Here is a 27,586-nt window from a genome sequence, read left to right as displayed (position 1 = left end):
TTTATACTCCCTTCTCTGTCACAGTTTTCATTGATATCAGCCCCTGAGGACACCAATAAAGCAGAAAATAGTCCCAGGTACAGCTGTCACTTTAAAATAGCTCTGTGCACAGCAAGTCCTGGGCTGTCTGGGACTGCAGGAAGATACCTGGAGTCCTCTCTGAGGATTGCCTGAGTGCCCACAGAAAGGGCTCTGAGTGCCACCTCTGGCACCAGTGCCATAGGTTCGCCATCACTGCCCTAGGGTACCGTACTTTAACCCTAGGGTGTCTGCACGATCCTATCATATACTGCCATACATATGGCAGTATATGTGTATTTTACTACTCATACATTACAATGTGCTGATAGTACATTGTAATACATGGGTTAACCCGAAGTAGCCTTGAGTCTTCGTGAGACCCGAGGCTACCATGGCGACGGATCGCCGCTCCCTGATGACATCACGCGGAGCGGCGATCCTCGAAAAGATGGCGGTGCCCATGCTGGCACCGATCGCGGGTGTTACCGGTAGGCATTTGCTGCAATATGCAGCAAAGACTTACCGGCTATGGAGAGGGCTCAGCGCGTGAGCCCTCTCCATGCACCCGCGGCCGACCCGTAACGTGCTATTACGTCATGGGTCGTGAACGGGTTAAAAGTGTAAAAAAAAAAACCCAAAAAACTAAGTCTTTATATAAATTCATTTAATGAAAGCATTAAGCCATATTTACATGTTACTATACACATAAAAAATAAATCCATGAGGTCCTGGAATCGGATAATGAGCCGCTTATGACAATACATGCTCCAGAACACCCTGCCGGATGAGCTGTTCACATTTCCATCTGGGCAAGAAATGCTGCAAAACATAAGCATTTAGATTTTACATTCTCTGCTTTACTGGATAAGGGGGTGTTGCAAATTCTACTACCCAACACACAATAGCTAGAGATCATAAACATTTACGAAAACCACAATTGTCTTACTTTGAGACTGCATGGAGTGATGGTCTCCAGTGCTCACCACAAGATTATTGAAGACAAAATGCAATTCATAAATTGTTATCCCCTGAATAACCCTAGTGTAAGGCTCCATACACATGGACATGCTCTTGGGTCACAAACAACAAATGTGTGGTCCGTTTTATACACAGATGACACACGGACTGCAAAATCAGTTTCTGAGCCATATGCCCTGCCTGGTAGGATCAGGACCTGCTCTGAGCTTTACAGCCTCCACACGATCTTTGAAAAAGTGCATGGGTCCATTGACACAACAAAAATCATAAGATACATGCACACAAATGTTTTTGTCCATATGCAAAAGTGTCAAAAAAAAGTTTCTGAAAGTTACAGTAGCTCAGGTGAATTCATGACTTTTGTAATATTGCTTTTTGTCAGGTTTCTTTAAAGGGAACCTGTTACCACAAATACATATAGTAGCAGGTTCCCATAGAGCCCTGTTAACAGACACCCTTCTTTTAGCTAAAAATGGTTTCTCTCCAATCCTTATATAAACAAACTTTATAAATTTTACCTGGTTTCTGTGGATATCTGAAGAGTCAAGGTTGGCCTCCGTGGGCTGAATCCAGCGGCTCATCCCCATGCCTTCTCAACATGCAGCATTAATGTCTTGTGACCAGGGGGACATTACAGGTCCTTTAGTCTCCTAACATTAGCAAATTCTACATAATGCACATACCTGATGAAATCAGCCATTGATCAGATACATGCATGGGGTACAGTTTGCCAATTTAAGGAGGCTAAAGGACCTGAGATTATGTCAGCATGAGGCGGACATGCCCACTAAGATTGATATAGTTGTCCCTGAATACTATGTAAAATTATAGAAGTTTGTGATATGGGATCTGAGGGAAACTATTTTTATCCAAAAGAAGAGTGTCAGTTAATAGGGCTCTATGGGAACCTGCCCCAAGCTTTTTGTGAAAAATGTGGTGACAGGTTCCCTTTAAGCACACAGCTAACTTCTAAATGGCTGCTTTCTTAGACACTAGTATAGATCTGGATACAGCATTCATGAGAGTGAACAGACAACACACACTTTCTGGCAACAGCACAGTGATGCACTCCTATGGCAGTCTGTATGTGTGTCTATGATGAGGGAAGTAAGAAGACTATGCCAATTAAAGCCACCTTGCAGGTCTATGGAGACTTGCTGCTATTGATGCTCCACCAGTGGATTCAGGATGAGAGAAGGGAAACATTACTTGCCAAATAAGTACATGGTGGCTCTTTATGAAGTCTTTATAAGGATAGCTTTTTCTTCCAGACCCTAGTCAAAACCAGTTCCCTACCTACACTGTACTGAAGAGAGAACCACATTGAAACAGCGCAGTCTACAGTTAGGAATCTGTTCCTTCTGGAATAGATATTCTGGTTTGGTTTTAATCCCACATTATGACACAACATCAAGCATGACTGTCAAGAGGCATAAAGGGAACTAAAGAGGCGATGTTTCTTACCCCAACCTGAAACACATGTTAGCTTATTTCTATGTTCTATAACTGCAAAGCACCAAATCTGGCAGTGTATGGGCAGTCACATCTACAGTCTGTACACTAGTTCAGTTCATATCACTTGTATGCTGTAGGCAGCTAACTGGTGTGTATATTATATATACACAACAGAGTTACTACAGGACTGTTTTCCTACAAAAAGGAGCCTGCAATAAAGTCAATTACAAAAAGTCAAATTCACTTATGCGTTAGGTTTTCTTTTGGCACATCCACTTATTTGACTGCATAAGGGTTGACCGCTTTATACTAGTGTTGTGCATAGCGAATGTTGCCACAGAGTCTTAAGAGTGCAATAATCTCTAAATGTGAAAAAATTACAAGCTGAAAGCTGTTGCAGGACAACATTTTATAATCCAAAAGATACAAAAAACCTAAATGTCAATGGACACTTCAGAAGAAACCAAAAGTTCCGTCCATGACTTGGATTTTCTCAATTTGACAGTTCCCACAATTGTTATCTATGTAGTAAGAGAAGTGGTTTAGTTTGTTTTTGATAAATTACTAGATAACATTAAAAAGTGGATCAAATCTCGTAAGAGAACAGATTATGGTACATAGAAGCAAGTGTCACTATTTATGCTGCCTGTATCCCTACATCAGCTGGCTCCCTGCTCCACTACTCTGCTTATTGTCTTCAGATCAGCGTTATACAATCTATGCTGTTCTTGCAATGAAGCCAAGAGCCCAGCAACTCCAGCAGAACACCGCTGGTTCAGTTTCGATTGCAGAATGGACTAAAGATGATCTGTATCGCAAGTAAAGGCAGAATAGTATAATGCAAAATAGAATTGTTTTTCTAATAAAGCCTGATGTATGTAAGGGCAGCATAAGAATACTCACCTGGCTGTTTTTCTTCAGGAGTATAGTTGTACCATCATCAATCTCAAATTCCCCATAATCTCGTATACAGCGCACCTAAAACATCAACAAGCCATATTTAAAAGGGGCAGCTCTCCATTCAGGTGTCAGACTAGAAGTAATAATGTTTACTGGTGTCAGTGGTAAAGTCTGAATGAAAGGCACAAGCACATAGAGGCCAGTGATCAAGATGTCATAAATTAGACAAGTGCAGAATACAACAGGACCAGTCTTCTGCCGTGCAAGATTTATCACTGTGTCCGATGGTAGCTCTGGTGTAGTACAAGACTGTTGAGTTGAAGGCCAATGTTTGTGCCTTTATTTTAGAACAACCAGTCAGAAGCAGATGTGAAAAAAAAAATTACAGAAGGCAGGAATTCTCTATATTAGATGTGCTTTGGAGAGTTATGAATTTACCTCAATGTACAGGCTTTTTGGGGGCTTCATGTCTTGGGTAATGTCTAGTCCTTCTTCGCCTCCCAGAGACCTCATGTAAGTGGCCAAAGATTTCTTGTACTGATTAAACCAGTCAGTCTGTAGAGAGAAAATTAAACAAGGATAAAAGTACTAGGGCTGCATTCACACCTCTACAGTACATTTCTATGGTAAAGATTTATCAGATTTGCTGACCATTTCATTTGATTGCTTATAAGCAAGTCCTGTGAATGCCAATGTAGGTTTAATAAAGGGGTTTTCTGCTACCTCACTCAATTTCCCTACTGACCTAAGAGGGGTCATCATCAAGTGAGTGATGGACCCAGATCCTAAACAAATCTTATGTCTGCTTCCAAGTGGCCGTACCTATAAAGGGAACAGAGCTCTGTCTATCGTATAGCAGTGGCCCTAGTGGAGCCCTCCTTTTCTAGCTCTGTCACCCTATAGGTCCTGGTATCTGGAGGCAGCAGGAACAGATGAACGGTGAAGGGTTTTGAGTCACTAACTGTTCACAAAGAAACTTTCATAGGCGCTTGTATTGAGGATTTTTGCAAAAGTGCAAAGTATTTTTCTTCACTTATCTTCTCTCCTTCCAATTGTTTCTTAAGCCAAAATTTCACTTTGCTTTTAAGGCTATATTAAAATAACATCTTTTGTATATGCCATGTAAACGCCTTATGTATAAGTCCAGGGTACACAGAGTGGCAGAAAAAGGATGTGTCCTTCTGCTCAGTATACATTGTATACTGTGGGAAAGACTGCCATTTCTCTCTTTAGTGACCCCTATGCATTGGCGGCAATGGGGGACGGATGCAAAGTACTCCACTCAATGTACGCTCAGGGAGGTCCACAGGGATGTTACTGTGCATATAAGGATAGTGACATCAGTGGGCTGACACAGTGTACATCTCCAGCAGCCAATCACTGGGTGCTGCCAATGTTCAATCCTCCTACTGCTTACTACTGGGATACATCTTAGCCCCAAGGATATGTTGGAAATCATCCTGATGTATCCTTATATCGTATAAGGATGTATCCTTATCGTAAGTCATTCCTCCCCGCTGCCATCAGGCTGTTCAACAAACAAGGCCCAAACAGAAGTAACCTGCGCCCCCCATCTAACCAGTCCCTGCAGGTCCCATCCACAGACTAAACATCAAACTGTCTCTTTTTTGTCTTTTTATCCCCCTTTTCTTTTTGTTCATTTATCCCTAATAATATTGTTGTCATATTTTGTACTTTGTACTTCACTCTCTGTACCCTCTCTGCTGCTGTAACGCTGTGAATTTCCCCACTGTGGGACTAATAAAGGATTATCTTATCTTATAACATACTGCAAAATTGCATTATGAACGCACCCTAAAATGGACACTGGCTCACTATTCTTTCAGATTAGGTAGAAGTTTTATAACGAGGGGAGGAAGAGCATAATTTAGGCCTGCACACACCAGCCGAGAGAAGAGTCTGGCCACATCTTATAATCCCTGGAGCTGGTGAAATAAAAATACATGTTGAAAAGAAAAAGACAAAACTAAAAAACATGAAGTGCACCTCTTCCGCAGACATATGGAACCTTAAAGCATTGGGGAGCACACTGCCATATTCCCATCGAAGAGCACGGATCCGCAGCATACGGTCATACCTGAGGAGAGTCACAAATTGGATGTGTAAATGATGCTACATTTGGAAAACATCTTGAAACAGTCTTTTCATAAAACAACTCTCTTTCCTACCCGAATGAAGGCCTTTTAATGGAACTTATCACCAGATGGCTATATTTCACTGGGTGCAGGTTCCCATACACACTGTAAAGTGCATGCCGGCATCTTCCTGAGAGTCCTTCCTCTGCCCATCCCTCCCCCTCATGACATTGGCTCACTGCGCATGAAAACCTTGTCCAGTGGCCTTCCATCTCGGTCATGGCCTGCAAACATCGCTGTTTACTGCGCATGCGTCCGTACGATGTATGACCCATCAGAATGAAGGCATGCAAAATTTCTGCACAGTTTGCATACCAGCTCTCTGCCTGGTTAGACAGCACAGAAACGGAACGCATGCGCAGTAAGCAGCAACACGCAGCAAACCGGCTTACTGCTCATGACTGAGATAGAAGGCTCACCGCACAAGTGCAAGGTTTTCATGTGCGGTGAGCCAACGTCATGAGGGGGAGTGATGGGCAGAGGAAGGATGTGGGAGGGTTTGTGTTGAATATAGATGAGTGGGACGTGGAGGAAAAAAATATGGTAATTAGAATATAGACGTTACATTCTGAAATTCCGCTCTCAGGAAGATGCCGGCATGGAGCCAGGTAAAGTTTAACAAGGTTTATTAAAACCACTAAAGACTAAGGTATTATTATTCTGTAATGCACTATACAGTGTGTATGGGAACCTGTACCCAGTGAAATATAGCCCTTGGATAACAGGTTCCCTTTAAATGTTAATGGACCAGTACCAGTTTTTCTGATTAGAATACATTGTAATAGATCATCCAAGAGCTTCTCTCTTGACATTCTGCTGGCACAAAAGGTTTTTACAACCATGAACAGAACCCATTGTCTTGTATGTTATGCAAACATATTGGAAGAAACTAATAGCAATAAATCACTGAGCCTTCATATAGTAATGACCTACTTAGATTGTAATGAACAGTCTCATTGCATCAATTGATATAATAACCTACGACACATTTGCAGATTTTCACCCAGAGCCATTTAGAAGACAGTGCTAGTAGTCACCAGGCTATAATTGTCCGTAAGCAGAGCCAAACCAGTGGCAAGGTTACTCAAGAGTCATGACAAGACACATTAGGCATATTCTCTAAAATGCTCAAATATATCATATACAATTATAAAAGATATTTTTAGGTTAATATACCTATTCCAATTTCAGATAGTAAAGGAAATCTATCAAAATTCAGCCTGCGACATTTACTCATAGATCCAGGCACAGTGACTGTGATAATCTTCTTATATTTGTTATCCACAGACTCTTTCCTTTTGAAAATCAATCTAAAATTATGCAGGTGACCCTGAGGGGTTACCCTCGCCTCTCTGTGATCTGGCTTTACAGGCTGTTACACTGTCTCACCCTCCTCCTACAGCCAGGTGCGCGCACGTTAGTGTGCTGTAAGGAGGAAGGATGAGGGCTGCTCACCCCTCCCTTCTCCATAGAGAAGCAAGCGGCCGGCATCTTTATACGGAACAATATAAGTCATGTTCTACATTTCTCTATGCATGGTCACATTGCAGTGCGACAACAAGTGCTCATCGCACCATGACCGGGCACCACAGGCGTCAATGGGGACCGATATCCAGCTGCAAAACGGGTAAATTTAATTAGATTTTTACTTTTTAAATACCAATTGATCCAGTGAGTATGTCTGAAGAATGACTCGGAAGCCACCTGTACCCCCCCCCCCCACCCTTACCCCTCTTTGCCCTATCCTCGCCCTGTTTGATTTGTCTAGTCTCGTTTCTCCCCGCCCCTCCTCCCTGTTGTTAGTATATTATTTTGCTGCGGGAATGGATGGGTAGTATCCCTGTAATATGTTATAATTATGACCTCTGCCTCAGTGCAACCCTACAGCTTGTTATTATGCTGCGATATGATGTTGGATATGTTTTACTGCTGGGGTCCTGCGAGACCATGCTATGAGAACTAAGTTTGTATGTGCGTTTTTTTGGTTAATAAATGTGGATTAAACATACCAATTGATAAAAATCTGTATAATTTTTAAAGTCAGGATCGCACATAGTATGAATGGCCGTGTAGTGGGTTGGCTGCCATGGACATGCCCCCTGCCAACCTGAAGCATTTTACAAATGCACCAACATAATTCTAGAAGATTTCAGAAAAATCTCCTACCAAATTTCCATCATAGGCAACATCCTCATGTGGGGCCTCACTTGTAGTAGTGGGCTGGTCATACAGGATGATGACCAAACCACTATCGTGTGCATTACAGTTTTTGGATATTTTCAATGCAGAACATTTTACAAAGGCCTGAAGAGAGGCCTTAGAATATTTCTGGCCTTCTCCAAATCAGAATATCATAGAGATCACCATATATTTTACTGATTGTAACACTGATCGCTGTTAAACGTCTAATAATTTGGGATGGCTACCAAGCAACTCCTCCAGCTCTCCTGCAAATCCTGTATATATTTTAGAAGGCTGATGCCGGTGTCTATACATATCCAGAGAAGACTATAAGCTACTTCTGCTACATGAAACAAACTTACTGATAAGCAACGATGCACCGCCGATTTCGTAGAAGACAACAATGGCGGAATTTAATTGTTGGTATCAATTCACTGCGGTTTTCTGTCTTTGCTTCATTGCTGTATAAAGAAAGAAAGAAAAAAAAAACACAGATAAAGAGCTGACCAATCCAAAATGGTGCAATCTAAAATATAATAAAAGAAACCGTGTTTACAATTCTTTGGGATCCTGGTAACATTTTTGGGCTTTAGCAATATCCACGTATCAACAGCAACTTAAACTATCTAGAACATTTTATGCAAGATCAAAGCTTTATCTGTACTTTGTCAATCAGGAGAATTTGATTATTTATGGGATTATTCCCAAAATCAAAGTTCATTTTAAGTCACATGCAATAAGGAATGTAATGGATCCACATGTAATTGAGTCATCGGAGCCAAGGTCAGGATGAGAATTGTGAAACTACAGAAGGACCCCAAAATATGACTGCATTATGGCCAGCTGCAAGGACCACCGGTGCTCATCATATACAGTCACAAACATACCGTAAATACTCACATATAAGCACCTAATTTGACCAACAACAAAAAAAAAACCTGAGAAATACTTAAGTCGATAAGTTATGCCTATGGTGGGAAACGCAGCCTCCCCTAATTAATTTTTATATACTTGCGTATAAGCCGCTTTTAGCTTTTTTCTACACAAATTGTCCAGTAAAACTCAGCTTCTATTTAAGTAAATATGGTAAACTCATCTTTCAAATTACAATCAGTAATGAGATAATGAACTGGAGATACAGGCAGTTAAGGCGTAGTCCGTGATTGTATCTTTATCTGCAACTTTGTATCTCAAGTTCTATATCCCTCAGAGCAACAAACCTGATGCGATTCCAATAAGGAGATTCTAAACCATAAAATCATACCATGGATTTAGCTGCATCATTTACATTTAGGTACCATTATTTAGCTCCAGAAATGGCAGCCTCTCAAGTGCAACTCCCCCCCCCCCCCGAGAAATGACTCATCTCAGGGTAAACATTGATTCTTGGGTAATTTGTATGTGAATTTTAATTCAAGTACAATACCCTAATACAGAACATCACCAGAAGTGTTGAAGGTGGCTACCAGCGGGACACATGAACCACAACTCCTACAGTCAAAAGGACAACATTTTACAGGGCAAGTACAATAAGGAGTGACCCTATTAGCAGATTGTACTTGACCTGGTAAGAAAATGAGGTAGTTCTGTTCAGTTGTGACATCTTTAGAATTTTAAGTTACTTACACGTCTCCTTGGTTCTGCTCATACAAAGCTTTCATCTCTTCCAGAACCTGCCTGATTCCATCCTCCTAAAAAGACACAAATCTGGTAAATTCATACTGTGTGTTAATCTCAAGTTCCTTTAAGGTAACTATGCCCGTTTTATCTGCAGATTTTCCATGTTGTAGCAGTAGCATTGTAGTAGAGTTTGTATGTTCTCTCCAAAACATACTGGTAGGTTGATTAGATTGTGAGCCCCATTGGGGACCGATTTGACACGCTCTGTGCAGCGCTGCGTAATGTGTGCGCTTCTTCTTCTTCTTATTATTATTATAGGATTTATAATAATCCTATACACACATTACAAAAAATATATCAGCCAACGTAAACTCCTTCCCATGTGGATTTTTGATCAGAAGCAAAAAAGTTAAATGTCACTTGGAAATCTAACATAAAAATCATAATAAACCAGCAACACTTGCTGATAGATCCAGGCACCGCGACTGTGGTTATCTTAAATGTATTATCGATGGCTTCCTTCCAAAATCATCTTTATGCCAATGAGACAGAAGGGTTCTGGGGTACAGTACAAAATCCACACTTTGCTGTAGCTTCACAGGATATTACACTGTCCCCGCTCAGCACATCACCCTCCCTCTTCAAGATCTAATCTCTGGATGGATAATGCCTGGATCTAAGCACAACTTTCCCTGGTTGATCATGCTATAATTTGGTGGATTTCCATGAATGCTTAGGACCCTGGAACAGATACCAAGCAATGCAATGGTTTTCTACATCCGACTAGTAAATACCATCACTATCTCATACACAGAGGAGCAGTGGGAGACTATTTGGAATAGCACAAGTCTTCCCATCCAGAACATCTGCTGTAAATAACCAGTAGGTGGACATCTCAGATATGGTCCCATATTTACAAGATAGTAATAAAAACCAAAGATCATGAGATTTGATTTTCTATTGAGACTACAGGCACCATGATGCAGTGAAGGAGCTCATGCTGGTACAGCCTCATACAAATCTATTAAGCCAACAAACTTAGGACATATATACCTTAGGGTGATGCCACACATGGTGTTTTGAAACCGTTTTTGGTCCGTTTTTAAGCAGTCCGTTAAAAAATGCATGCGTTTTTGCCAGGTTTTCCGAATTTGCACACAAAAAAAGAAACGGATGCGTTTTTAGAAAAAAAGATCCGTTTTTTAACTTAAAAACTAATCAAAACGGTTTCAAAACGCCATGTGTGGCATCACCCTTAGCGTGCAGTCACATGTACTGCTTTGACTGCGTTTAAAAACTGAATCAAAGTGCATGGAGGAATGTCCACGCCCAACTGCATGTGCGTATCAGTATAAACGCATGGGATCCATAACCAGCATCCAATGTCTTGTATTGTTTAAATGTAATGTTTAAGTGCTAGTTACCAATTGCATGTGTTTCCATAGCAACGCATATGTGATCAGGCCCTGGCATGTCCCTGTGGGCTTTGATTCCATTTATAACCATAATCAAAGCAGTACACATGACAGCACCCCAAGGGTACCATATTTTTCGGACTATAAGGCGCACTAAAAATCCTTTGATTTTCTCAGAAATCAAAGGTGCGCCTTATAGTCCAGTGCGCCTTATACATGAACCATACCTACAGACAACAGCTGTCTTGAACTGTGCACAGGTCTGCCACATGCTGGTCATTCATTATTATAAGGTTCATATATAGGTTATATATGAACCTAGACGTTTCAGCAGGCATTTATTGATGGTGCGCCTTAGGGTGAGGTCACACATGGAGTTTTTGGTCCGTTTTTAAACATCCGTTTTCAGTCGTTTTTGGCAGTTTACCATGCATTTGTATGCTGCTTACAACCTGTTTATCTATTAAGATAATTGGGAAAAATGGACTAAAAACGCCATGTGTGGCATCACCCTTAAAGTCCAAAAAATACTGTACCTTCACAAAGTGTTTTTACACATTACTATGCATTTGGCTGGTTTGAAAGTTTTTTTTTTCATTATTGAAGTGCAGGCATGTGCAGCCATGTCCCAATGTGAAAACTGCTGCTTACACTTTCAACAATATTGAAACCGCTTTCAAACCAATACAATGCATACAAAAACGTGACATGTGAATGCAACCCAACCATAAAGTACACAAGGTTATGTACAATTTAATTATTCATAGATTGTAAGCTCTCACAACCTATGTCCTCATTCCTATCGTCTCAAATGACTATTTAATAAGTCAAATGTCTTATTTTGGTTGCACTCGTACCCCATGACCTATGCAGCGGTGCAGTATATGATGGCTAGGAATCTGATTGGTGGGGGTCTGACAGCAGGGACCACTAGTATTCACCAGAATGGTATTCCACTCTCACCAACTGAATGGAAGATCACATCTTCTTATTATTCCCAATCATTGACTATGGAGATAACTGTGCACTGCATTCAGCAATTCCTGATGCTCCCATAGTATTGAATATTGTAGCTGTAATGAATGATTGACCTTCCACTTCATTCTATTAGTGAGAACTGAGCCCCTGTTCTTGTGATAAGTGGGTGCCAAGCAGCTGGACCCCCACAATAGGGATAGGGGCCAATACTTTGTAAAACTACTGTTTAACTGCACAATGTGAACATGATCTGAGGATTTGTTAAGACGTTCCACGGATCTACCTATTACGGTAGATCGGGTGGTATTTGCCTCTTTTGTACGTGAGGGTAGCCCTCCTAGAAGCTGCACACCATCGTCCGCAAAGCAGGAGTTCTGCGGCGCATGCGCAGTACTTCCGGAGAAGGGACCGTGCCGCCACAGGCCTGCGTACCACGCATACGCAGGACTCAGGCTTCACAGACGATGTGCGGGAAGGAGGATCAAAGACGCTACTGGAGCGTGAAGTAGCCACAGCTTTAACTACTCCACGCCTCAGTAGCTTCTTTAGAAAATTAGCGCAATAAGTTTGCAAAAGATACAGGGGACGTGAGGATTATCGCTTAAAAGGGCTATCCTCTCGTACAATAGAGGCACCTACCACCCGATCTACTGTAATAGGTTTCTTTTAAAACCTCATCAAAAGCTAGTTGCAAATATTGGTTCAGAGTTTTATACTGCATGATATGCATGTTCATGTATTCTGCCTGTAAAAACCGCATCAAGAACTGCATCGTCTGAATACTTCCAAGCTCGAGTCTGAGCGTCACACACAGCTCAGGCCATAGGTAACATAAAGGCAGCGGATAGCGCCCGTCCCCGCCTCACTCACGTTAAAGGCGGGCAGTTGTCCGTCTGACGCCCGCTGCAGCTCCCGGATAAGCTCTATAGCTTTCTCACAGAACATATTCGTCCCCGGGCAGCACAGCAGCCTCTATATCATATCACCCGCCACAGAGATGACACTCATCTACGCGGCACAAGTAAAGGCCGGGTCTATGAGGTGTAGTCCGACATCTTTACTCTTGGCAATCCTCAGCAGTCACCATTATCCCACATACACAGTCACACACTACAATAACGCCTCTGTGTATTATCTCAGTGACGGTTACACTGCGCCATCACTATTACTCCCGCCTCATATAAAATATATAATTTCAAGGCTCTGCTTGCATTTTTCCCTTAACAAACATGGCTGCTTGGAGTCCTCTGTAAGAGCCTGAAGTCTACCGAACATGTCAGGGACTCTCGTGAAACTGGCGCCAATTATCAGCTGGCCAATGAGGGAGGGCTCTCGCCCACGGGTACTGTGTACGGTAGCCGTGGAGGAACAATTTTTTTTTTCAGGCTTATGATCGCCCTGGAGGAACTCATGCGTAGCTGGTGGCCGCGGGGTCGCAGGTGAGTCCTGTACTCACAGGTGTCATCTGTGACCACAACACTGGGTCTGTTTGTAAGTCAGGAACCACAATGACGTCATCTGTGGAGCTATGATGTAATGCTGAGAGCTGGGAAGATGCCATTAAAGCTTTCTGCATGTAGAGGAATTCTGTCAGGTTACAGGATTTGGCTTCATTATATCACAAATATTATCCTGATTTATCTTGGGTTGACCCTCTTGTTGGGATGAAGTTGTGGGGGCACTGTGCAGGTCTGACCCTCTTGTTGGGATGCAGTTGTGGGGGCACTGTGCAGGTGTGACCCAGTTGTGGGGGGACAGTGTGTGATCCTCTTGTTAGGAAGCAGTTTTGGGGCACTATGTAGGTGTAACCCTCTTATCAGGATGCAGTTGTGGGGGGAGTGTGCAGGTGTGATCCTCTTAATGGGATGCAGTTGTGGGGGGCAGTGCGCAGGTGTGATCCTCTCGTTGGAATGCAGTTTTTGGGGGAGTGTGCAGGTGTGACCCTCCTACTAGGATGCAGTTGTGGGGGGCAGTGAGCAGTTGGGATGCAGTTGTGGGGGGCGGGGCGCAGGTGTGTGACCCTGTTGTGGGGACACTGTGCAGGTGTGACCCTCTTGTTGGAATGCAGTTGTGGGGGGCGTGTGCAGGTGTGACCCTCCTACTAGGATGCAGTTGTGGGGGGCAGTGCGCAGGTGTGATCCTCTCGTTGGAATGCAGTTTTTGGGGGAGTGTGCAGGTGTGACCCTCCTACTAGGATGCAGTTGTGGGGGGCAGTGCGCAGGTGTGATCCTCTCGTTGGAATGCAGTTTTTGGGGGAGTGTGCAGGTGTGACCCTCCTACTAGGATGCAGTTGTGGGGGGCAGGGCGCAGGTGTGTGACCCTCTTGTTGGGATGCAGTTGTAAGACTGTAGCAAAGTTGTGTCAATGGGGTATCCTATAATTTTTTTTATTATGTTTTATACTTGGCACTGAGAAGATTTCATATTCCTGACTATGTGGAAGAGTATAATTGCTAATGTTGCAAAGTTTTATCACTACAATTTAATTCACTTTTTTTGTTTGTGTTTTTTACACCGAGTGCCTTATGAGAACAGTGCACCCGTAACGTCATGGCTAAAACCCTTGCTAGTTGGCTTGCCTTTGGCTGGTGCCACACGTAGCGCTTTGTCTACGTTTTGAAACGCAGACAAAGCGGTGTGTGTGGCACCAGCCTTTGGCTGTGTGGGATTTGGCTGTTTGGCCGCCAATCCGGCAATATGTCCGAGTCAGGCAGCCGAACCCAAATGGGAACGGCAGGTTTATTCATCTCTGGTGACAAGCTCTCGTTTTCATTGATAACATTTTGGAGAATATACCACATTTTGATCACTTGTCACTGAATAAGCAGCAATTTAAACTTTTAGGGCATTGACTGTGATTGGTATACTATGTATATGGGGATGCACAATATGTGTTCTAGGGATATATAACATTTGTTATTTTTTTTTTTCTTTGTTTAAACTTTCAAAGTATTTGAACTCTTGGGGGTGCTGATCACTTACGCAGTATACTATTATAGTATGGTACTATACTATATATGGTACTAGTATGGTAAGGGGTTGATATCAAGTTTGTTGTCCACTTTCAGCAAAAAATTGATATTGTTTGTGTAATGAATACCGTATATACTCGAGTATAAGCCGAGGTCCCTAATTTTACCACCAAAAACTGGGAAAACCTATTGACTCGAGTATAAGCCGAGGGTGGGAAATGGATTGGTTACAGACCCCCCCAGTATATAGCCAGCCAGCCCCCTATAGTATACAGCCACCCCAGCTTGCCCCCAGTAGTATACATTACATCCCAGCCTGCCCCCAGTAGTATACAGCACTGCCCAGCCTGCCCCCAGTAGTATACAGCACTGCCCAGCCTGCCCCCAGTAGTATACAGCACTGCCCAGCCTGCCCCCAGTAGTATACAGCACTGCCCAGCCTGCCCCCAGTAGTATACAGCACTGCCCAGCCTGCCCCCAGTAGTATACAGCACTGCCCAGCCTGCCCCCAGTAGTATACAGCACTGCCCAGCCTGCCCCCAGTAGTATACAGCACTGCCCAGCCTGCCCCCAGTAGTATACAGCACTGCCCAGCCTGCCCCCAGTAGTATACAGCACTGCCCAGCCTGCCCCCAGTAGTATACAGCACTGCCCAGCCTGCCCCCAGTAGTATACAGCACTGCCCAGCCAGTCCCCAGTAGTATACAGCACTGCCCAGCCAGTCCCCAGTAGTATACAGCACTGCCCAGCCAGTCCCCAGTAGTATACAGCACTGCCCAGCCAGTCCCCAGTAGTATACAGCACTGCCCAGCCTTCCCACAGTAGTATACAGCACTGCCCAGCCTTCCCACAGTAGTATACAGCACTGCCCAGCCAGTCCCCAGTAGTATACAGCACTGCCCAGCCAGTCCCCAGTAGTATACAGCACTGCCCAGCCAGTCCCCAGTAGTATACAGCACTGCCCAGCCAGTCCCCAGTAGTATACAGCACTGCCCAGCCAGTCCCCAGTAGTATACAGCACTGCCCAGCCAGTCCCCAGTAGTATACAGCACTGCCCAGCCAGTCCCCAGTAGTATACAGCACTGCCCAGCCAGTCCCCAGTAGTATACAGCACTGCCCAGCCAGTCCCCAGTAGTATACAGCACTGCCCAGCCAGTCACCAGTAGTATACAGCACTGCCCAGCCTGCCCCCAGTAGTATACAGCACTGCCCAGCCTGCCCCCAGTAGTATACAGCACAGCCCAGCATTAAAAAAACAATAAACTTATATACTCACCCTCTGGTGGCCCCGATGTGCAGCGCTGCTCTGCCGATGTCCGTGTGGGTCCTCTTCTGGCTTCCACGCCCGTCTTCTACCTTCTGTACATCGCGCTGGGCGCCGCCATTGTTCTCTCCCAGGCTGCTGACGTCATACTAGGCGCCGCTCGGGAGAGAGCAATGGCGGCGCCCAGCGCGATGTACAGAAGATAGAAGACGGGCGTGGAAGCCAGAAGAGGACCCGCGCGGAGGAGCAGCGCTGCACATCGGGGCCACCGGAGGGTGAGTATATAAGTTTTTTTTTTTTTTTTAAAGTATTTTTTAAGTGACCTGTGACTCGCGTATAAGCCGAGGGGACGTTTTTAAACAAGTTTTTTGTGCTGAAAAACTCGGCTTATACAAAAAATTCGGCTTACTACTCGACTTACTACTTACTACTTAAGAACACTCGACTTACATACGACCCATAGTTACAAACGGACCTCTGGATATTGGTAATTTATTGTACTTTAGTCCTAGGCTACAATGATCAGCTGTAACAGTTATCACAGGTCTCTGTAATGAAGCTTTAGTGTTAATATTGATTCTTATGACAACCCAACATTTTTAAAATCCAATTGTCACAGAGACCAAAAAAGTTCTGGCTGGGATTACAATGTTAAAATATACAGTTCCGACTTACATACAAACTCAACTTAAGAACAAACCTACAGACCCTATCTTGTATGTAACCCGGGGACTGCCTGTATATACATTTTTTTGATCTGTATGTGGTTTTTCGTGTTTGCAGTGAAATGCATGTGAACGATAAACAATCGCATGTGTTTGGTTGGAAACGCTAATGAGGTCGGGCTGAGGCACGGCCCCCTGCGCTTGGAAACGCAGCGCTAGTGCTGCTCAATCGCAGCGTGTGACTACCCAAATGGTTGGGAAATCCAAATATAAGGCATGTTTATAAAAGGGGCACAAGTTGTATGATAATTATGCAGATATTGCCTGAAATGCTACACTTCAAGTTTTCTGCAATTTGCCCAATGTCTATTTAAGCCGCACCCTGTGCAATAAGAAATTCGCTTAGTAATCTAAATCTAGATGGGACATTTTGTACCAGAATTGTATTAGAATTTGGCCTATTTTATTCTGTTTCAGCTGTGAACACATTGACAAATTAGCCCCCTTTTACTATAGGACCAGAGGAGGTAATGATATAGTTTGGAGATGGGAAGAAAGATTATATGACGGATTGGATTGTGTCTTCTCTATAGGGGCACTGATAGGTTTCCATTATTCTTTGTTTCAGTTTCCAAGTCCTGTACATTTTCTATTGTTGGGTTCCCAGGATGTATTTGCAGCTGCTGTATATTGGCAGCAAAGACAACAAATCTCATCTGCATAGTACAGAACAAGGATGAAAGCAGCAAGATCCCCTGTATGTCATTGGCAGAACAACATTTTTCCACAAATTAAAATTTGCAGCAAACTGTATAATGGTACAATCCTTCCTGCGGATGAGCACGTTCCCTCGGATCTGTAATGCAGGTGGGCGAGGTACAGAGGAACCTGTTATGGGAGAGGAAAGCTAATAATAGTATAGATTTTCTGTAACCGCATTCCACTGCATCTACAGAATATTCTGTGTTTCTAAGTGCATTGTATGTGATTGTTTCTCCCCAGCATGAAGCATAGGATGTGGTAGATAGGATCTTTCTTGTGTAGTAGTGTGTGGAGCCCTGTACAACGTAGGATAGAACCATGGGCAGAAGTTTACAAAGGAATCCTTCTTGTAAGGGCTAGTTCTTATCTGTGTTTTGGCTTACTGGCTGGAAACATTTTATTTCACTGGAGATTCCATAGTGTTACACTGCTTAATGCAGTGTATAGAGATGTATCTTCTCAGAGATCTCTCTATATATCACTACTTTATTATTTATTTTTATTAATAGAGTAACTGTATGTACGCAAGTATAAGTTTTTAAGTTGCATTTCTATGTAAGTCAAAACTGTATATTTTATAATTGTAGATCCAGACAATTTTTTTTTCCCCCAGTGACAATTGGAGTTTCTATATTTTTTGCTGTAATGGGACCAAGGATTATCCAAAAAGATTTATGTCAGCAGCAGCTAACATCATAGTTTGTGCGTCGTCCGTGAGTATGGACCTGTCGCTGACCTGGCTGGCGCACATAAAGTGAGAAGAGGACCTGCCCGGGGAGTCGGAAAGGTGAGTTCTCAGTTTATTTCTTTTTTATGTGCTGAACCTACTGGGGGCTGGCTATATACTAAAGGGGGCTGGCAGGCTGGCTATATACTAGAGGGGGCTGGCTGGCTGTATGCTAGAGGGGGCTGGCTGGCTGTATGCTAGAGGGGGCAGGCTGGCTGGCTGTATGCTAGAGGGGGCAGGCTGGCTGGCTGTATGCTAGAGGGGGCAGGCTGGCTGGCTGTATGCTAGAGGGGGCAGGCTGGCTGGCTGTATGCTAGAGGGGGCAGGCTGGCTGGCTGTATGCTAGAGGGGGCAGGCTGGCTGGCTGTATGCTAGAGGGGGCAGGCTGGCTGGCTGTATGCTAGAGGGGGCAGGCTGGCTGGCTGTATGCTAGAGGGGGCAGGCTGGCTGGCTGTATGCTAGAGGGGGCAGGCTGGCTGGCTGTATGCTAGAGGGGGCAGGCTGGCTGGCTGTATGCTAGAGGGGGCAGGCTGGCTGGCTGTATGCTAGAGGGGGCAGGCTGGCTGGCTGTATGCTAGAGGGGGCAGGCTGGCTGGCTGTATGCTAGAGGGGGCAGGCTGGCTGGCTGTATGCTAGAGGGGGCAGGCTGGCTGGCTGTATGCTAGAGGGGGCAGGCTGGCTGTATGCTAGAGGGGGCAGGCTGGCTGGCTGGCTGTATGCTAGAGGGGGCTGGCTGGCTGTATGCTAGAGGGGGCAGGCTGGCTGGCTGGCTGTGTGCTAGAGGGAGCAGGCTGGCTGGCTGGCTGTGTGCTAGAGGGAGCTGGCTGGCTGGCTGTGTGCTAGAGGGGGCAGGCTGGCTGGCTGGCTGTGTGCTAGAGGGGGCTGGCTGGCTGGCTGTGTGCTAGAGGGGGCTGGCTGTATGCTAGAGGGGGCAGGCTGGCTGGCTGGCTGTATGCTAGAGGGGGCAGGCTGGCTGGCTGGCTGTATGCTAGAGGGGGGAGGCTGGCTGGCTGGCTGTATGCTAGAGGGGGCAGGCTGGCTGGCTGGCTGTATGCTAGAGGGGGCAGGCTGGCTGGCTGGCTGTATGCTAGAGGGGGCAGGCTGGCTGGCTGTATGCTAGAGGGGGCAGGCTGGCTGGCTCTATGCTCTAGAGGGGGCAAGTTGGCTGGCTCTATGCTCTAGAGGGGGCAAGTTGGCTGGCTCTGTGCTAGAGGGGGCAAGTTGGCTGGCTCTGTGCTAGAGGGGGCAAGTTGGCTGGCTCTGTGCTAGAGGGGGCAAGTTGGCTGGCTCTGTGCTAGAGGGGGCAAGTTGGCTGGCTCTGTGCTAGAGGGGGCAAGTTGGCTGGCTCTGTGCTAGAGGGGGCAAGTTGGCTGGCTCTGTGCTAGAGGGGGCAAGTTGGCTGGCTCTGTGCTAGAGGGGGCTGGCTGGCTGGCTCTATATACTGGGGGTCAGTGGCTGACTGGCCTTATAATACAGTGGGCTGGCTGGCTATATACTGGGGAGGCTGTTATCCGTGCATTTCCCAGGCTTATACTCAAATCATTAGGTTTTCCCAGTTTTTGGTGGTAATTAAGGGCCTCGTCTTATACTTGAGTATATACGGTAAATTGAATTAATAAAAATATGACACTAAATAAATTATACATTTTATATTCGCATTACCAGGACAGCCTTCACAATACTTACAAAAAAAATAAAACTGTTTGATTGTTACTGATCGCATACGTTTCATTGGAACGCACCCCAAGGCATTTGCATTGTGTTTCTAAACGCAATGTAAACACCCCTTGTGACCGCACCCTAAATTTTTAATTCTGATACTTTTTTCATTTCTGGATAGAAGTAACGCTTGCGTTGCGTTACAAACTGGGCTCGCCTGGTCACATATGAGTCTTTATGGAAATGTATGCCAGAGGTAACCAGCTCCAGGTGTCTTGCCTTATTTCAATAGAAGACCCTTGGTGTTGTTTACCGATTGCATGCGTTTCCATGCAAACGCATACGCAATCGGGCTGAGGCCCACCCCCTTGTGTTGCATAAGGATGCTGCCACACGTCGCATTCTTGGACCATTTTAAAGCATGCGTTTTTTTATGTTTACCGTGAGTTTGGCTGCTTTGAAGCAGATAAAACAGATTAAAAGCAAACGCATGGTAAGCTTACAAAAACGCATGCGTTTTCAGTCTGCTTAAAAACGGTCTAAGAACGCGACATGTGGCCGCACCCTTAGCCATATATGTGTTTGTTCATATTTAATACATTTTCTATGATAAATGACAGGATTTGCAGCTGCTCTTCAGTGGTGCAATAATGATCCAGCCCTTTTAATCGTATAACATTAGATTTTATAGCCCGGCTGCATGATGTACATATGAATACTTGCTACATAACTGATGGCCGCATATAACAGTTGAGAGGTAATTTCATCCTCTGTATCTGGTAGTCTAAGACGTTATCTTTCCTGACATTGTTATCCTCCAAGTCCAAGCTGTTTACCGAGATATTCTAGATTGTAGTGGAATGCGCTGAGAGAAAAGGCCCTAAAGAGGTTAATCTGGTCGAGCGAGGATGTGTCTGGTAATATTGTAGGACTGAAGGAAACCAAGAGGAAATTAAAGTCCGGAGCATATGACGTGTGTGATCTTGTCTATGCCTAAGTAGTGTATTTTCTTCTTCTTTTTTTATTTACAGTCATAGAGCACATACACAGCACCGCCACCTCCTGCAGGCGGCGCCCCCATGGTGACTATGACAGGGGTCCAAGATTCAAAAGAAACATGTGACCAGATATTACCCCATTACCCTACCTGTGGGGGCTAGTAGTTTATGATGTGTCCTAAAGTCTCCTACAAACTCATGTACGGGAAGTAAGAGTTCTCCTTATGGAGGCGTGTGGAGTCTTATAGCCATGGATGCTCCACTAGGGGATTCTGGGAAAATATGCAAAGTTTTCCAGAATGAGATAAGGAAAACCACGCCTCTCTCAACATACTCATGTAATAAGAAGAGTTCTTTTTTGCCTGAGATAAGTCACTTTTGGAGACTAGAATACGAGTCTTCAGATACCCCTTTGTAGCAGCTATCATATTGCACCAGCAGGGGCAGTAAACAGTGATGCTGCCCTCTCCCAGGCCTTTTAGCTGTGATAAGAAAATCTTCAGCTGTAGACAAATAAGATGCTCTTAAAATGACAGTGACTCTTTATCTGCAGTATGTAGAACCACTGAGGACACATTCACATGTTGCGTTTGCATTGTATTCACGTTGTCCATTTACATTGTGTTAACATTGCATTCATGTTAAATGCAATGTTACCATAATGTTAATGGAATGTTAACACAATGTAACCTAGCCTGAAGATGGCTATTTATTTTAGCCCTTTTCTGCAATGTCTTCATTGCTTTCCTATGGCCGCGGTCACACATTCTGCTAACGATGCGTTCATCACGCGACGCTAGCACACAGGGGGCCGGCCTCTGCCCGATCGCATATGTGTTTCCAGGAAAACGCATGCGATCAGTAACCGGGCCCCGGTGTCTTGTACTGTTTAAATGCAAGACATTGGTGGCCTGGTTTTCTATTACATGCATTTCTCTGGAAACACATATGAGATTGGGCCTCGGCCCGCCCCCTGTGCACTAGGTCACGTTATGAATGCAACGCTAGCGGAACGCGTCACCGTGGCCTTTCTCAATTCAGTGGAGTAACTGAGAACCTGTTTCTCTCCCAGAATATGGATTTATCCTTGAGTCTGTGTTCACACATGATGTTTATATTGTTTCAAAACCCAGTACAACAGCTGAGGAGAGGAGATTTACCGAATGACATTGTGGCTCATTTACTAAGGGTCCGAACGCCGCACTTTTGTTGGGTTTCCTGAATATTTCCGATTTGCGCCGAAATGCCCTGGGATTTTGGCGCACGCGATTGGATTGTGCCATGCCGGCTTTCACGTGACTGAAATAGGGGGGGGGGGGGCGTGGCCGTCGGACAACCCGACGGATTTGGAAAAACTGCGGAATTTAAAGAAGAATGTGTCGCAAGATCAGCACTTACATGCACCGGGGCGAAGAAGGTGAACTCCGGCGGACCTCGGCGCAGCAGCGACACCTGCTTTATATTGGGCACACAGACCTTAGTGAGTCCCGGCAGACCCGAATCAACGGTAAGTAAATGTACTCCATTGTGTTAAAAGTTGTGTTTCCGAAATGCAATGTTAACACAATGCGCTTACGTCATTAACGTAAATGTTAAAAGGATGTTGACACGTGTTAATATTGTGTTTTGTACACATTTGTCACAGCAATGTAATTGGGCAAATCTCCTCTGCTGTTCAAAACGTTAAGTAAACGCCATGTGTGAACGCGTCCTCACGGTTTGTCACACGTTCAATTTTTGATGTCCAAACCAGGAGAGTTTAGTCAAATAAGAGGAAGAGAAGCCTCTCTCATTTCTGCGTTCTCACCCAGGCGGCTTTTGCCTTTGAAAATTTCTTCTGAAAAAGTGAACTAGGAAACGCATCCTGAGGGCGCGTTCACACGTTGCGTTTTGGTTGCGTTTTCATTGCGTTTGGAACGCATATACAACAGCTGATGTGAGGTAATTTGCCTAATTACATTACCGTTTACGCTTGTAAACGCAATGTTAACGCATGCGTTAACAAAACGCATGCGTTAACGCTTTGTTAACGCATGCGTTAACATCGCGTTTACGATGCGTTTTGTTAACGCATGCGTTAATAGTGATGAAATTAGGCAAATCACCTCTCCTCAGCTGTTGTATATGCGTTTCAAACGCAATGAAAACGCAGGTCAAAACGCAACGTGTGAACGCGCCATGAGGCTGGTGCCACACGTAGCGCTTTGTCTGTGTTTGAAAACGCAGACAAAGCCGCGCCCACCGGCGGCTTTCCACCGAGGCCCGGCCCGGTGGGCGTGGCTTAGTCTGCGTTTGCATTTTCAAACGCCGACAAAGCGCTACGTGTGGCACCAGCCTCAGGCCAGTGACACATGTGGCATTTTTGTTGCGTTTTATCATAGCATTTTTGCATCCTTCAAAAACGCATCATATTTGCGTATTGGCTTTTTCAATGGGTTTCAAGTTAGTGTCTTAACTTGGCGTTTTCTCCCCTGCCTTTTTTTTTTTTTTTAATCTGCGTTTTTTGAGGTGTGCTTTTATTGCGTTTTTCAAAGCAAGTGGTCTGTGTTTTAAAACGCATGCGCAAACAGCAGGGAAAAGATCATGAACATGTCCTATCTTTCTACCGGGTACGGTGCCGTGAGTCCATATTGATGTATAGGGGACGGGGCCGTATATACCTTTCCCATATATTCGTGTGAATATAGCCTAAGGGTGAAGACACACATGGCGTTTTTGGGCCGTTTTTGGGCCGTTTTTACTAAGTGCGTTTTCAGATCGTTAAAAACGCATGCGTTAAAAAACGCATCCGGTTTTTAAAAACGCATGCGTTTTTGGAAAACGCATGCGTTTTTGTCCGTTTTTCGTTGCGCAATTTCGGAAAACGGACAAAAACGCATGCGTTTTCAAAAAACGCATGCGTTTTTTAACGCATGCGTTTTTAACGATCTGAAAACGCACTTAGTAAAAACGGCCCAAAAACGCCATGTGTGTCTTCACCCTCAGGGTGAAGACACACATGGCGTTTTTGGGCCGTTTTTACTAAGTGCGTTTTCAGATCGTTAAAAACGCATGCGTTAAAAACGCATCCGGTTTTTAAAAACGCATGCGTTTTTGTCCGTTTTTCATTGCGCAATTTCGGAAAAACGGACAAAAACGGATGCGTTTTCAAAAACGCATGCGTTTTTAAAAAACGGATGCGTTTTTAACGCATGCGTTTTTAACGATCTGAAAACGCACTTAGTAAAAACGGCCCAAAAACGGCCCAAAAACGCCATGTGTGTCTTCACCCTAAGGCTGGTGCCACACGTAGCACTTTGTCTGTGCTTGCAAACGCAGACAAAGTCGCGCCCACCGGGGCAGGCCTCGGGAACGCAAAACACCGGCGGCTGGTTCCCGATCACAGGCGTTTCCATAGAAATGCCGATGCGTTCCCGAGGCCCGCTCCGGTGGGCGCGACTTTGTCTGCGTTTGCAAGCACAGACAAAGTGCTACGTGTGGCACCAGCCTAGGGCTGTGTTCACGAGGATCACGTTTTGCTTTGTTTACATATAGAACATGCTGAGCTTGTGCCTGATTGAAAGTGTTTCCAGGTAACACATATATGATGGGACCAAGCTCCTCCACAGCCTTTGAATTGAAAATTTAAATGCTGTGTGAATGTGGTATACAATTTGGCTAGGATTTGGAACACTCTCTGGCACCATTGTGACTCCAGCAGTAATTTCTCTAGCCGTTTGATTTGACATGGGAATTGATGGTGAGTAAATGCGCGTTCACACGTTGCGTTTTGACCTGCGTTTTCATTGCGTTTTAAACGCATATACAACAGCTGAGGAGGGGTGATTTGCCTAATGACATCACAGTTAACATTTCTGTTTACAAAACGCATCGTAAACACGATGTTAACGCATGCGTTAACAACTTGTTAACGCATGCGTTAACATTGCGTTTACAAAGGTAAACAGTAATGTAATTAGGCAAATCACCTCTCATCAGCTGTTGTATATGCGTTTCAAACGCAATGAAAACGCGACCAAAACGCAACGTGTGAATGCGCCCTCAAGGTAACATGGGATCATGTAAATGGAGCGAAGTTCTAGTATCCAAGAAACAACCAGTCACACAAGTTCTGAGCTACTCCCAATGGACACACCTGTATGCACACATAACTACTGATGTCTGGGCGGACACCAGAACAAAGTCCTATGGAAAGGGCACTTAAAATGCATGTCAGTGAGGTTTACTGAATTCAATGTTTTCAGTTTTTTTAAGGCAGTTTTACAAAAATTCTTCCTGCAGCTTTTTATATTCAGAAATCTAAGGCTGCGACTGGGGTTTCTGCCGACACTTGCGGTTTTGAACCTCTTGTAGTTGGATTGTACATGGGTTTGAAACGTTAAACAATGTCCAAGGTAGGTATGAGACCTATAGGATGTCAGTCTCAAAATAATACAAAATCTAATGCCACTAAGTAATGATATCACACACAGCAGGAGCTTCATAGTAAAACTGTTCCCCCATTTAATTCCCTGTGAGCGGAAATGGCTTCTCTTATTTGGCCCCAGAGCTCCTGTTACCCTGGTAGCACCCTCAGGAGACATGAAGGGGGGGGGGGGAGTTGTAGCATTGGGACGACATGGGGTGTTCCTGCCTTGTATATGAGCACCAGATTTAGCAAGGGAAAATTAGCATGCTGCTGAATATTTCAATGCCAGGTAGCCCGGAGCCTCATGATGCATCTGGCTCTAGAGGGGCGGCAATGTCATTTTACGCTGGTGCACGAGTGCCGGCACATGATACATCTCCCCAATAGGGAGGTGCCACAAATTTTAGAGTAGGTCCTACTCCTGCTGTGATTTGTGGCGCGGCCGCTTATTTCCTATGTTAATGGATGGGGTCCAGCCGGCTGAAATAGGCAGCAAGCCCGTATTACACACATGGTCATGTACATACATAACACGTTACATGCAGATTTCCACACCTCATTCCTGCATGTGAAAACTCAATATTGCATATTGCAGCAAATGTCTGTGGCTAACAACTACAACCACTGCTGGCACCGGGGCTGCAGCCTGGAGTCTGTGGTACATTGTTACAGATGCATAGCAAACTGCCATTACCCCACTGCAATACACCACTAGAGTTAAATGCCCTAAGGGGGGGGGGGGGGGGGGAAACCGCTAGCCAATCACAGCCTTGGCTAGTTGCTAGGGGCATCAGTTTGTTTATAGACCTCAGGGACTCCTACAGTATAATACACAATTACACATTTACCTTTTTGTTTTGGCTTTTTCTTCTGTTTTTGCAGTTTTCCCACCTCCCTCTATCACTACAGTACACATGTGGAAGTTGTGATTTTTTGAACAAAAGTTGCCAAAAAAAGTGCACCAAACCCAAGCCAAAACTTTGTGTCACACAGTGTAGCACTCACGCAGGACTCCTGCGGTGTAATACACAGGGTGCGGTGGGGCTCCTGCGGTGTAGTACACAGGGTGCGGGGGGGGCTCCTGCGGTGTAATACACAGGGTGCGGTGGGGCTCCTGCGGTGTAGTACACGGGGTGCGGGGGGCTCCTGCGGTGTAGTACACAGGGTGCGGGGGGGGCTCCTGCGGTGTAATACACAGGGTGCGGTGGGGCTCCTGCGGTGTAGTACACAGGGTGCCGGGGGGGGGCTCCTGCGGTGTAATACACAGGGTGCAGGGGGGGGGGGGGCTCCTGCGGTGTAATACACAGGGGGGGGGGGGGCTCCTGCGGTGTAATACACAGGGTGCGGGGGGGCTCCTGCGGTGTAATACACAGGGTGCAGGGGGGGGGGGCTCCTGCGGTGTAGTACACAGGGTGCGGGGGGGGCTCCTGCGGTGTAATACACAGGGTGCAATTGGGGGCTCCTGCGGTGTAGTACACGGGGTGCGGGGGGCTCCTGCGGTGTAGTACACGGGGTGCGGGGGGGCTCCTGCTGTGTAATAGAGGGAGCGGGGCTCCCGCGGTGTGATACACGGGTTGCGGGGCTCCTGGTCTCCCTTCCTCCATCTCTCAGCACTCGTCCTGTCACACGCGGGGGGCGGTCCTGTGGCCCTGGTAACCAGGCAGCCTCCCCGTGTGATTGGGCGGCTGGAGGTCACGGGGGCGGCTCCTGTGTGTGGAGCTCAGCTGTGCTGTGTGCAGGAGGGAGCACAACAACAGCCCGGGCAGTGCTCCGTGCCCTCCTCATGTGCACATCCCCGCTCCGCTGCCAGCTGTGCCCCCGCCTGCCCAGGAATGAGAAATAGATCGGAGCCTGCGGCCCGGGAGCATGACCGCTTCGGTGCTGCGCCTCTGGACCGGGACTGCCGCCTGAAGAACCTGCGGATACCGGGGAGCACGGCGGCCAAGGGGCATTACCCGCACGACTCGGACTGCGACAGCAAGGGCATGAGAAGGCTCAGCAGGTGAGCAGCTGCCCGCATACACCGGCATCATGTCTCACCAATATCACCCACAGTCCTCCATTATGTCTCCATACAGGCACTGCTGTTACACATCACATCTCTAAGGGCTTGTTCACACTGTCATCTGTGCCGGCATAATGCGGTTTTCTTACCGCAGTGGCTGGAAATCTCATGAAATAGAATGAAAAGTCTTAAAATCTGCAAAGGATCTGCCTCTAGGGCAAGTTGTACAAGAAGAGGGGCCATGTCACATCTTATGGGGTCCGCATGGGGGTATGAGGATTATCGGTGCGTTAGACACACAGATATGGCCATTATCAGTTGTGAAAAACGGTTGTGACTAGCACATGCACTACTGTTTTTTTTAACAGATCCGTTGCACTTTTTATGACATTGTATTTATTTTTGCCTAGAAATATTTTCTTT

General features: G+C 45.5%; 2 protein-coding genes across 4 annotated transcripts in view; one reads left to right on the top strand and one right to left on the bottom strand.

Annotated features, from left to right (window-relative positions):
• Positions 1-668: 668 nt before the first annotated feature.
• GINS1 (GINS complex subunit 1) lies at positions 669-27,455 on the bottom strand. Of its 2 annotated transcripts, none has more exons than XM_072140696.1 (7): positions 27,313-27,455; positions 9,318-9,382; positions 8,054-8,152; positions 5,362-5,452; positions 3,793-3,909; positions 3,358-3,432; positions 669-840 (listed from the first exon to the last, which is right to left on the bottom strand). In XM_072140696.1, exons 1-7 carry the CDS (start codon positions 27,331-27,333, stop codon positions 772-774), a joined length of 537 nt encoding a protein of 178 aa, XP_071996797.1. In that variant the 5' UTR covers positions 27,334-27,455; the 3' UTR covers positions 669-771. The 2 variants fall into 2 exon arrangements, with proteins under 2 accessions (XP_071996797.1, XP_071996796.1); XM_072140695.1 differs by lacking the exon at positions 27,313-27,455 and adding an exon at positions 12,575-12,944.
• Positions 12,984-27,586, top strand: part of ABHD12 (abhydrolase domain containing 12, lysophospholipase) — a 47,193-nt gene continuing 32,590 nt past the window's right edge. The window contains exon 1 of one of the 2 annotated variants that reach the window (XM_072140694.1): positions 12,984-13,143. In XM_072140694.1, the coding sequence (XP_071996795.1) occupies positions 13,094-13,143 (50 nt within the window). In that variant the 5' untranslated portion in view covers positions 12,984-13,093. Of the gene's footprint in view, positions 13,144-26,765; positions 27,161-27,586 lie in introns of those variants that run through there. The other variant, XM_072140693.1, reaches the window with a different exon arrangement.

This window comes from Engystomops pustulosus, chromosome 3, assembly GCF_040894005.1.
Source record: "Engystomops pustulosus chromosome 3, aEngPut4.maternal, whole genome shotgun sequence".
NCBI classification, from domain to species: domain Eukaryota; kingdom Metazoa; phylum Chordata; class Amphibia; order Anura; family Leptodactylidae; genus Engystomops; species Engystomops pustulosus.
The sequence above is the reverse complement of the archived record's forward strand: the minus strand, read 5'-3'. Positions and strand labels throughout refer to the sequence as shown.